We start from the raw sequence: 11982 nt of genomic DNA on the forward strand, positions 1-11982 counted from the left end.
CCCCCCATCCTGTGTACTACCAGGTGTTTGGCAAAGGGATACTTCGTGACATTAGGTAAGGCAATAGAAACACCATGCAAATCCTACCACAGACACACCGGGGGAGCAACACCTCATCACATTCCAGGGCCTTGAACAACTCAGCCAGCACAAACATGTATTTACCCCAGGGGTCAAGTCCCAAATGGCACACACATATACATATATATATATACATATATATACATATATATACATATACATATATATACATATACATATACATATATATACATATATATATATATATACATACATACATACATATACATATACATATATATATATATATATATATTACACAGCTTTTGGCCAGAGCCCATAGGGTCAGAAGTAGTGCACTATATAGGGAATAGTGTGCCGTTTGGAACGCATCCCAGGGGTCAGAGAAAAACTAAAAAGCCCATATCCTAACCGGACATGCGTGTGAGTAACTTCAATATTTTTTTGCATAAATCTGATGCTGCCATCTGACTAAGGTTTGACTGAGTTACAGCGTGTTTTTCCCAAGTAAGGAATCATCCCTAATCCCTATATGAAAGAGCAACGATCCCTTGAAAGCCAAATGGAGATCTGACAAGTGTCTGTATTTTATATAAAAATAAGTTTGGTTTGGATAATCACAAATTTTCTCGTGCTATGCCCCCCAGCGGTGTGCTGTTTAAACATTTACAATCACTTCATAATTCAAACGTAACATTATTAAGAACACGGCACACAACAAACATTATATTGCTAGTTATAATCAAGCTCAGATCAAGCTAGTAACCTAGGTAACTTTATATATCTTTCAATATCCCCTCACACCTATACTCCCTTCCCCCTCACACCTATACTCCCTTCCCCTCTCACCTATACTCCCTTCCCCCCTCTCACCTATACTCCCTTCCCCCTCTCACCTATACTCCCTTCCCCCTCTCACCTATACTCCCTTCCCCCTCACACCTATACTCCCTTCCCCCTCTCACCTATACTCCCTTCCCCCTCACACCTATACTCCCTTCCCCCTCACACCTATACTCCCTTCCCCCTCACACCTATACTCCCTTCCCCCTCACACCTATACTCCCTTCCCCCTCACACCTATACTCCCTTCCCCCACACACCTATACTCCCTTCCCCCACACACCTATACTCCCTTCCCCCACACACCTATACTCCCTTCCCCCACACACCTATACTCCCTTCCCCCACACACCTATACTCCCTTCCCCCACACACCTATACTCCCTTCCCCCACACACCTATACTACACACCTATACTCCCTTCCCCCACACACCTATACTCCCTTCCCCCACATACCCCTTCCCCCACACACCTATACCCCCTTCCCCCTCACACCTATACTCCCTTCCCCTCACACCTATACTCCCTTCCCCCTCACACCTATACTCCCTTCCCCCTCACACCTATACTCCCTTCCCCCTCACACCTATACTCCCTTCCCCCTCACACCTATACTCCCTTCCCCCTCACACCTATACTCCCTTCCCCCTCACACCTATACTCCCTTCCCCCACACACCTATACTCCCTTCCCCCACACACCTATACTCCCTTCCCCCACACACCTATACTCCCTTCCCCCACACACCTATACTCCCTTCCCCCACACACCTATACTCCCTTCCCCCTCACACCTATACTCCCTTCCCCTCACACCTATACTCCCTTCCCCCTCACACCTATACTCCCTTCCCCCTCACACCTATACTCCCTTCCCCCTCACACCTATACTCCCTTCCCCCTCACACCTATACTCCCTTCCCCCTCACACCTATACTCCCTTCCCCCTCACACCTATACTCCCTTCCCCCTCACACCTATACTCCCTTCCCCCTCACACCTATACTCCCTTCCCCCTCACACCTATACTCCCTTCCCCCTCACACCTATACTCCCTTCCCCCTCGCATCCCACCCCCACCCTTCCCCAATCAACATCCTCCCTTAGCCCCAGATGTTTACCTGATTTTACGATTCAGATCCCAACATGCTCCTCCTCCACAAGCACAAAACTAAAAGTTCAACAAAAAAAGACATTGTACAGAAAGGACTCAGTTAGTTCGAGAAGGGGAGAACCGTGGCTCTACACTTCAAACCATAGTTCTAGAATTCCTAAGAATCCCCAGAATTGCTTATTGGAACCCTGTATGTCCGATATAGACAGAAAGCAATATGAATGAGGGTTTGTCCTCCGAGTTGAGAATACATCCCGATTGTTTTATTGTTTACAGTAGAGAGAGGCCATTCTTCTGTCCTGGGACACTTCAGTCTTCAGGTGGTGCGTGTAGATGCAGTACGTTTTAGAACAAGCCAGAGAGAAACACAGGGTTGGACAACAGCTAAAACAAGGGGAAACAGATAAGGACTAGGAAGATAATTGTCGTAAAGGAGCTGGGTAAAAATTAAATAAAAACACATCTCTCCCACTGGTCAGGTTTGACCAATCAAACCCCTACATCCCGAAGGACGACATCCCCTATGGGCAGACAGGAAGCACTAATAACCAAATCAAACCGCCGTTACGGCCAGAAGAATCAGGGAATCAACAGCACTGGCGGTGTATCTGTTATTGTATCTGTGCATTGCCGGAAACCTGGACTGGACCAAACCTCGGCCCTGGTTGTGTGATCACTGATCAGGAAGAGCTTTGTTTTATCGTCAGGTCAAGCGGGTTGAGTTCAGGTCTCCTATTGGCTCTCCAGCCCAGACGTGTCATTCCGTTAGAAGCGTCTGATCTGTTAGGGTAAAGCCAGCTCAAAGACTGTAAATATAGGTTGGATAGTTACATCTGTAAAGCCTTCCATGGGAAAGGAGGGAGAAGACAACGCTCTACCTTCCATAGGGGTGGAGGATATAAGGTGGATAAGGTCATTGCTTCACAGGTGTGGGGGGAGGGGGGGGGTGTCACCTCCACCCTTCATCTGTTGGGGCTAAAACTAGCCCCTTGGGCTCAGGCTGGGTATAGAGGATGGGGCAATGGTTGGACATGGAGGGTGGAGGGGACTGATTATACGCCAAATTCCTCCATGGGTATGAGGATAAGGGGGTGGACGTTTCATCTGAAACTCCTCCATGGGTATGAGTGATGGTTGGTTAAGATGAACCAGATGAGAACTAGAGGACAGGGAGGGCGTTATAGCTGAAAGCCCTCCATGGGTGCCTCCTGCTGGGGGAAGAGGAACTGCTGATTGGCCTGGTCCACCGGAGGAGCCAGGTTCTGGTCCTCCTCCTCCACTCCAAAGTAGTGCTCTATCAGATCAAAGGCCTTCTGGTAGATCTCTTGGTTCTCATGGCTCTGAAGGAACTCGATCTTATCCAGACCTGGAGATGGAGAGAGATGATCTATTCATTCACATGGTAGATTATGCACGTGTGTGTCATGTGTGTGTGTATGTATGTCCTGTGTGTGTGTCTGTCTGTGTGTGTGTGTCTGTGTGTGTGTGTGTGTATGTATGTCCTGTCTGTGTGTGTGTGTGTGTGTGTATGTATGTCCTGTGTGTGTGTGTGTGTGTGTGTGTATGCATGTCCTGTCTGTGTGTGTGTGTGTGTGTATGTATGTCCTGTCTGTGTGTGTGTGTGTGTATGTATGTCCTGTCTGTGTGTGTGTGTGTATGTATGTCCTGTCTGTGTGTCTGTCTGTCTGTCTCCCTCTCTCTATGTCTGTCTGTCTGTCTGTCTCCCTCTCTCTATGTCTCCCTCTCTCTCTATGTCTCCCTCTCTCTGTCTGTCTGTCTGTCTGTCTGTCTGTCTGTCTGTCTGTCTGTCTGTCTGTCTGTCTGTCTGTCTGTCTGTCTGTCTGTCTGTCTGTCTGTGTGAGTGTCTGTCTGTGTGAGTGTCTGTCTGTGTGAGTGTCTGTCTGTGTGAGTGTCTGTCTGTGTGAGTGTCTGTCTGTCTGTCTGTCTGTCTGTCTGTCTGTCTGTCTGTCTGTCTGTCTGTCTGTCTGTCTGTCTGTCTGTCTGTCTGTCTGTCTCTGTCCGTGTCCTGTATGTAAACTCAGCAAAAAAAATAAATGTCTCTTTTTCAGGACCCTGTCTTTCAAAGATAATTCGTATAAATCCAAATAACTTCACAGATCTTCATTGTAAAGGGTTTAAACACTGTTTCCCTGCTTGTTCAATGAACCATAAACAAATAATGAACATGCACCTGTGGAACGGTCGTTAAGACACTAACAGCTTACAGACGGTAGGCAATTAATTCACAGTTATGAAAACTTAGGACACTAAAGAGGCCTTTCTACTGACCCTGAAAACCACCAAAAGAAAGATGCCCAGGGTCCTTGCTCATCTGCGTGAACGTGCCTTAGGCATGTTGCAAGGAGGCATGAGGACTGCAGATGTGGCCAGGGGAATAAATTGCAATGTCCGTACTGTGAGACGCCTAAGACAGCGCTACAGGGAGACAGGACGGACAGCTGATCGTCCTCGCAGTGGCAGACCACGTGTAACAACACCTGCACAGGATCGGTACATCCGAACATCACACCTGTGGGACAGGTACAGGATGGCAACAACAACTGCCCGAGTTACACCAGGAATGCAGAATTCCTCCATCAGTGCTCAGACTGTCCGCAACCGGCTGAGAGAGGCTGGACTGAGGGCTTGTAGGCCTGTTGTACGGCAGGTCCTCACCAGACATCACCGGCAACAACGTCGCCTACGGGCACAAACCCACCGTCGCAGGCCTGTACCCTGGCCTGTACTCTGTACACCCGAGGCCTGTACTCTGTACACCCGAGGCCTGTACTCTGTACACCCGAGGCCTGTACACCCGAGGCCTGTACACCCGAGGCCTGTACACCCGAGGCCTGTACACCCGAGGCCTGTACACCCGAGGCCTGTACACCCGAGGCCTGTACACCCGAGGCCTGTACACCCGAGGCCTGTACACCCGAGGCCTGTACACCCGAGGCCTGTACACCCGAGGCCTGTACACCCGAGGCCTGTACTCTGTACACCCGAGGCCTGTACTCTGTACACCCGAGGCCTGTACTCTGTACACCCGAGGCCTGTACTCTGTACACCCGAGGCCTGTACTCTGTACACCCGAGGCCTGTACTCTGTACACCCGAGGCCTGTACTCTGTACACCCGAGGCCTGTACTCTGTACACCCGAGGCCTGTACTCTGTACACCCGAGGCCTGTACTCTGTACACCCGAGGCCTGTACTCTGTACACCGAGGCCTGTACTCTGTACAACGATCGCTTTGGAGGGTCCGTCATGGTCTGGGGCGGTGTGTCACAACATCATCGGACTGAGCTTGTTGTCATTGCAGGCAATCTCAACGCTGTGCGTTACAGGGAAGACATCCTCCTCCCTCATGTGGTACCCTTCCTGCAGGCTCATCCTGACATGACCCTCCAGCATGACAATGCCACCAGCCATACTGCTTATTCTGTGCGTGATTTCCTGCAAGACAGGAATGTCAGTGTTCTGCCATGGCCAGCGAAGAGCCTGGATCTCAATCCCATTGAGCACATCTGGGACCTGTTGGATCAAAGGGTGAGGGCTAGAGCCATTCCCCCCCAGAAATGTCCGGGAACTTGCAGGTGCTTTTGGTGGAAGACTGGGGTAACATCTCATTGCAGGCAATCACAAGAACTGGCAAATCTGGTGCAGTCCATGAGGAGGATATGCACTGCAGTACATAATGCAGTTGGTGGCCTCACCAGATACTGACTGTTACTTTTGATTTTAACCCCCCCCCCCCCTTTGTTCAGGGACACATTATTCCATGTCTGTGGAACTTGTTCAGTTTATGTCTCAGTTGTTGAATTCTGTTATGTTTCTAGAAATATTTACACATGTTCAGTTTGTTGAAAATAAACGCAGTTGACAGTGAGGACGTTTCTTTTTTTGCTGAGTTTATGTGTGTGTGTGTGTCCTGTGTGTGTGTGTCCTGTATGTCCCGTTTGGTTGTGTGTGTGTCCTGTATGTGTGTGTGTGTGTGTTCATATACTATATGAAGGTGTTTGTATATAATAACAGCGCATTGAGAAAGTATTCATCCTTGAGACGTTTCAACAACTTGATTGGAGTCAACCTGTGGTGAATTCAATTGATTGGACATGATTTGGAAAGGCACACACCTGTCTATATAAAAGGTACCACAGTTGACAGTGCAGGTCAGAGCAACAACCAAGCCATGAGATCGAAAGGAATTGTCCGTAGAGCTCTGAGACAGGATTGTGTCGAGGTACAGATCTGGGGAAGGGTACCAAAAAAATGTCTGCAGCATTGAAGGTCCCCAAGAACACAGTGGCCTCCATCATTTTTAAATGGAAGAAGTTTGGAACCACAAAGACTCTTCCTAGAACTGGCCGCCCGGCCAAACTGAGCAATCGGGGGAGAAGGGCCTTGGTCAGGGAGGTGACCAAGAACCTGATGGTCACTCTGACAGAGCTCCAGAGTTCCATTTCGGAGATGGGAGAACCTTCCAGAAGGACAACCATCTCTGCAGCACTCCACCAATCACACCTTTATGGTCGAGTGGCCAGACGGATGCCACTCCTCAGTAAAAGGCACATGACAGCCCGCTTGGAGTTTGCCAAAAAGCATCTAAAGGACTCTCAGATGACGAGAAACCAGATTCTCTGGTCTGATGAAACCAAGACTGAACTCTGGCCTGAATGACAAGCGTCACATCTGGAGGAAACCTGGCACCATCCCTACGGTGAAGCATGGTGGTGGCAGCATCATGCTGTGGGGATGTTTTTCAGTGGCAGGGAGACCAGTCAGGATCGAGAGAAATGTAAACAGAGCAAAGAACAGAGAACCTTGATGAAAACCTGCACCAGAGCGCTCAGGACCTCAGACTGGAGTGAAGGTTCACCTTCCAGCAGGACAATGACCCTAAGCACAGAGAAGACAATGCAGGAGTGGCTTCAGGACAAGTTTCTGAATGTCCTTGAGTGGCCCAGCCAGAGCTTGAACTCGATCGAACATCTCTTCAGAGACCTGAAAATAGCTGTGCAGCCAAGCTCCCCATCCAACCTGACAGAGCTTGAGAGGATCTGCAGAGAAGAATGGGAGAAACTCCCCAAATACAGGTGTGCCAAGCTTGTAGCGTCATACCCAAGAAGACTTGAGGCTGTAATTGCTGCCAAAGGTGTTTCAACAAAGTACTGAGTAAAGGGTCTGAATACTTATGTAAATGTGATATTTCAGTTTAAAAAAAAAGTTTTGCTAAAATTTCTAAACTGTTATTTTTTGCTTTGTCATTATGGGTAGACTAAAGGGTAAAAAAAATGTACGTAACAAAATGTGGAAAAAGTCAAGGGGTCTGAATACTTTGCAAATGCACTGTACGTACCACAGGCCTCCTCTATGAGAGAGCAGTAGGGGTTGATGTGTGTGTGTGTGTGTGTGTGTGTGTACCACAGGCCTCCTCTATGAGAGAGCAGTAGGGGTTGATGTGTGTGTGTGAGAGAGCAGTAGTATGTGTGTGTGTGTGTGAACCACAGGCCTCCTCTATGAGAGAGCAGTAGGGGATTGATGTGTGTGATGTGTGTGTGTGTGTACCACAGGCCTCCTCTATGAGAGAGCAGTAGGGGTTGATGTGTGTATGTACCACAAGCCTCCTCTATGAGAGAGCAGTAGGGGTTGATGTGTGTATGTACATACCACAGGCCTCCTCTATGAGAGAGCAGTAGGGGTTGATGTGTGTGATGTGTGTATGTACCACAGGCCTCCTCTATGAGAGAGCAGTAGGGGTTGATGTGTGTATGTACATACCACAGGCCTCCCTCTATGAGAGAGCAGTAGGGGTTGATGTGTGTGTGTGTGTGTACCCACAGGCCTCCTCTATGAGAGAGCAGTAGGGGTTGATGTGTGTGTGTGTGTACCACAGGCCTCCTCTATGAGAGCAGTAGGGGTTGATGTGTGTATATACCACAGGCCTCCTCTATGAGAGAGCAGTAGGGGTTGATGTGTGTGTGTGTGTACCACAGGCCTCCTCTATGAGAGAGCAGTAGGGGTTGATGTGTGTGTGTGTGTGTGTGTGTGTACCACAGGCCTCCTCTATGAGAGAGCAGTAGGGGTTGATGTGTGTATGTACCACAGGCCTCCTCTATGAGAGAGCAGTAGGGGTTGATGTGTGTGTGTGTACCACAGGCCTCCTCTATGAGAGAGCAGTAGGGGTTGAGAGAGCAGGCCTCCTCTATGAGGAGCAGTAGGGGTTGATGTGTGTATGTACCACAGGCCTCCTCTATGAGAGAGCAGTAGGGGTTGATGTGTGTGTGTGTACCACAGGCCTCCTCTATGAGAGAGCAGTAGGGGTTGATGTGTGTATGTACCACAGGCCTCCTCTATGAGAGAGCAGTAGGGGTTGATGTGTGTATGTACCATGTGTGAGAGAGCAGTAGGGGTTGATGTGTGTGTATATACCACAGGCCTCCTCTATGAGAGAGCAGTAGGGGTTGATGTGTGTGTGTACCACAGGCCTACCACAGGCCTCCTCTAGGGGTGATGAGGCCTCCTCTAGAGAGAGCAGTAGGGGTTGATGTGTGTATGTACCACAGGCCTCCTCTATGAGAGAGCAGTAGGGGTTGATGTGTGTATGTACCACAGGCCTCCTCTATGAGAGAGCAGTAGGGGTTGATGTGTGTATGTACCACAGGCCTCCTCTATGAGAGAGCAGTAGGGGTTGATGTGTGTGTATGTACCACAGGCCTCCTCTATGAGAGAGCAGTAGGGGTTGATGTGTGTATATACCACAGGCCTCCTCTATGAGAGAGCAGTAGGGGTTGATGGGGTGAGGCCTGAGAGAGCAGTGTGATGTGTGTACCACAGGCCTCCTCTATGAGAGAGCAGTAGGGGTTGATGTGTGTATATACAGTAGGGGTTGATGTGTGTATGTACCACAGGCCTCCTCTATGAGAGAGCAGTAGGGGTTGATGTGTGTGTGTGTACCACAGGCCTCCTCTATGAGAGAGCAGTAGGGGTTGATGTGTGTGTGTACCACAGGCCTCCTCTATGAGAGAGCAGTAGGGGTTGATGTGTGTATGTACACAGGCCTCCTCTATGAGAGAGCAGTAGGGGTTGATGTGTGTGTGTGTACCACAGGCCTCCTCTATGAGAGAGCAGTAGGGGTGTGTGTGTGATGAGAGAGCAGTGGGGTTGATGTGTGTATATACCACAGGCCTCCTCTATGAGAGAGCAGTAGGGGTTGATGTGTGTGTGTGTGTGTGAACCACAGGCCTCCTCTATGAGAGAGCAGTAGGGGTTGATGTGTGTATGTACCACAAGCCTCCTCTATGAGAGAGCAGTAGGGGTTGATGTGTGTATGTACCACAGGCCTCCTCTATGAGAGAGCAGTAGGGGTTGATGTGTGTATGTACATACCACAGGCCTCCTCTATGAGAGAGCAGTAGGGGTTGATGTGTGTATGTACCACAGGCCTCCTCTATGAGAGAGCAGTAGGGGTTGATGTGTGTATATACATACCACAAGCCTCCTCTATGAGAGAGCAGTAGGGGTTGATGTGTGTATATACGTACCACAGGCCTCCTCTATGAGAGAGCAGTAGGGGTTGATGTGTGTATGTATATGACAGTAGGGGTTGACAGGCCTCCTCTATGAGAGAGCAGTAGGGGTTGATGTGTGTATGTACCACAGGCCTCCTCTATGAGAGAGCAGTAGGGGTTGATGTGTGTGTATGACCACAGGCCTCCTCTATGAGAGAGCAGTAGGGGTTGATGTGTGTGTAGGGGTTGATGTGTGTATATACATACCACAGGCCTCCTCTATGAGAGAGCAGTAGGGGTTGATGTGTGTGTATGTACCACAGGCCTCCTCTATGAGAGAGCAGTAGGGGTTGATGTGTGTATATACATACCACAGGCCTCCTCTATGAGAGAGCAGTAGGGGTTGATGTGTGTATATACATACCACAGGCCTCCTCTATGAGAGAGCAGTAGGGGTTGATGTGTGTGTGTACCACAGGCCTCCTCTATGAGAGAGCAGTAGGGGTTGATGTGTGTATGTACCACAGGCCTCCTCTATGAGAGAGCAGTAGGGGTTGATGTGTGTGTGTACCCACAGGCCTCCTCTATGAGAGAGCAGTAGGGGTTGATGTGTGTATATACCACAGGCCTCCTCTATGAGAGAGCAGTAGGGGTTGATGTGTGTATATACCACAGGCCTTGATGTGTGTGTATGTACCACAGGCCTCCTCTATGAGAGAGCAGTAGGGGTTGATGTGTGTGTGTGTGTACCACAGGCCTCCTCTATGAGAGAGCAGTAGGGGTTGATGTGTGTATATCCTCTATGAGAGAGCAGTACCACAGGCCTCCTCTATGAGAGAGCAGTAGGGGTTGATGTGTGTATGTACCACAGGCCTCCTCTATGAGAGAGCAGTAGGGGTTGATGTGTGTATGTACCACAGGCCTCCTCTATGAGAGAGCAGTAGGGGTTGATGTGTGTATGTACCACAGGCCTCCTCTATGAGAGAGCAGTAGGGGTTGATGTGTGTGTATGTACCACAGGCCTCCTCTATGAGAGAGCAGTAGGGGTTGATGTGTGTGTATGTACCACAGGCCTCCTCTATGAGAGAGCAGTAGGGGTTGATGTGTGTGTATGTACCACAGGCCTCCTCTATGAGAGAGCAGTAGGGGTTGATGTGTGTATATACCACAGGCCTCCTCTATGAGAGAGCAGTAGGGGTTGATGTGTGTGTATGTACCACAGGCCTCCTCTATGAGAGAGCAGTAGGGGTTGATGTGTGTATGTACCACAGGCCTCCTCTATGAGAGAGCAGTAGGGGTTGATGTGTGTGTATGTACCACAGGCCTCCTCTATGAGAGAGCAGTAGGGGTTGATGTGTGTATATACATACCACAGGCCTCCTCTATGAGAGAGCAGTAGGGGTTGATGTGTGTGTGTGTACCACAGGCCTCCTCTATGAGAGAGCAGTAGGGGTTGATGTGTGTGTATGTACCACAGGCCTCCTCTATGAGAGAGCAGTAGGGGTTGATGTGTGTATATACATACCACAGGCCTCCTCTATGAGAGAGCAGTAGGGGTTGATGTGTGTGTGTACCACAGGCCTCCTCTATGAGAGAGCAGTAGGGGTTGATGTGTGTGTGTGTACCACAGGCCTCCTCTATGAGAGAGCAGTAGGGGTTGATGTGTGTATATATACCACAGGCCTCCTCTATGAGAGAGCAGTAGGGGTTGATGTGTGTATATACATACCACAGGCCTCCTCTATGAGAGAGCAGTAGGGGTTGATGTGTGTGTGTGTACCACAGGCCTCCTCTATGAGAGAGCAGTAGGGGTTGATGTGTGTGAGAGAGCAGTAGGGGTGATGTGTGTATACCACAGGCCTCCTCTATGAGAGAGCAGTAGGGGTTGATGTGTGTATATACATACCACAGGCCTCCTCTATGAGAGAGCAGTAGGGGTTGATGTGTGTATATACATACCACAGGCCTCCTCTATGAGAGAGCAGTAGGGGTTGATGTGTGTGTACCACAGGCCTCCTCTATGAGAGAGCAGTAGGGGTTGATGTGTGTGTGTGTACCACAGGCCTCCTCTATGAGAGAGCAGTAGGGGTTGATGTGTGTGTGTACCACAGGCCTCCTCTATGAGAGAGCAGTAGGGGTTGATGTGTGTATGTACCACAGGCCTCCTCTATGAGAGAGCAGTAGGGGTTGATGTGTGTATGTACCACAGGCCTCCTCTATGAGAGAGCAGTAGGGGTTGATGTGTGTATGTACCACAGGCCTCCTCTATGAGAGAGCAGTAGGGGTTGATGTGTGTATGTACCACAGGCCTCCTCTATGAGAGAGCAGTAGGGGTTGATGTGTGTGTATGTACCACAGGCCTCCTCTATGAGAGAGCAGTAGGGGTTGATGTGTGTATGTACCACAGGCCTCCTCTATGAGAGAGCAGTAGGGGTTGATGTGTGTGTATGTACCACAGGCCTCCTCTATGAGAG

General features: G+C 49.5%; 1 protein-coding gene across 2 annotated transcripts in view; it reads right to left on the reverse strand.

Moving 5' to 3' along the window:
* Nucleotides 1–1975: 1975 nt before the first annotated feature.
* kpna6 (karyopherin alpha 6 (importin alpha 7)) overlaps nucleotides 1976–11982 on the reverse strand; it is a 46884-nt gene continuing 36877 nt past the window's right edge. For both annotated transcript variants that reach the window (XM_052472876.1, XM_052472875.1), the window contains one exon: nucleotides 1976–3365. In XM_052472876.1, the coding sequence (XP_052328836.1) occupies nucleotides 3178–3365 (188 nt within the window). In that variant the 3' untranslated portion in view covers nucleotides 1976–3177. The remainder of the gene's footprint in view (nucleotides 3366–11982) is intronic.

The sequence above is a fragment of the Oncorhynchus keta genome, chromosome 20, assembly GCF_023373465.1.
Source record: "Oncorhynchus keta strain PuntledgeMale-10-30-2019 chromosome 20, Oket_V2, whole genome shotgun sequence".
Classification (NCBI taxonomy): Eukaryota; Metazoa; Chordata; class Actinopteri; order Salmoniformes; family Salmonidae; genus Oncorhynchus; species Oncorhynchus keta.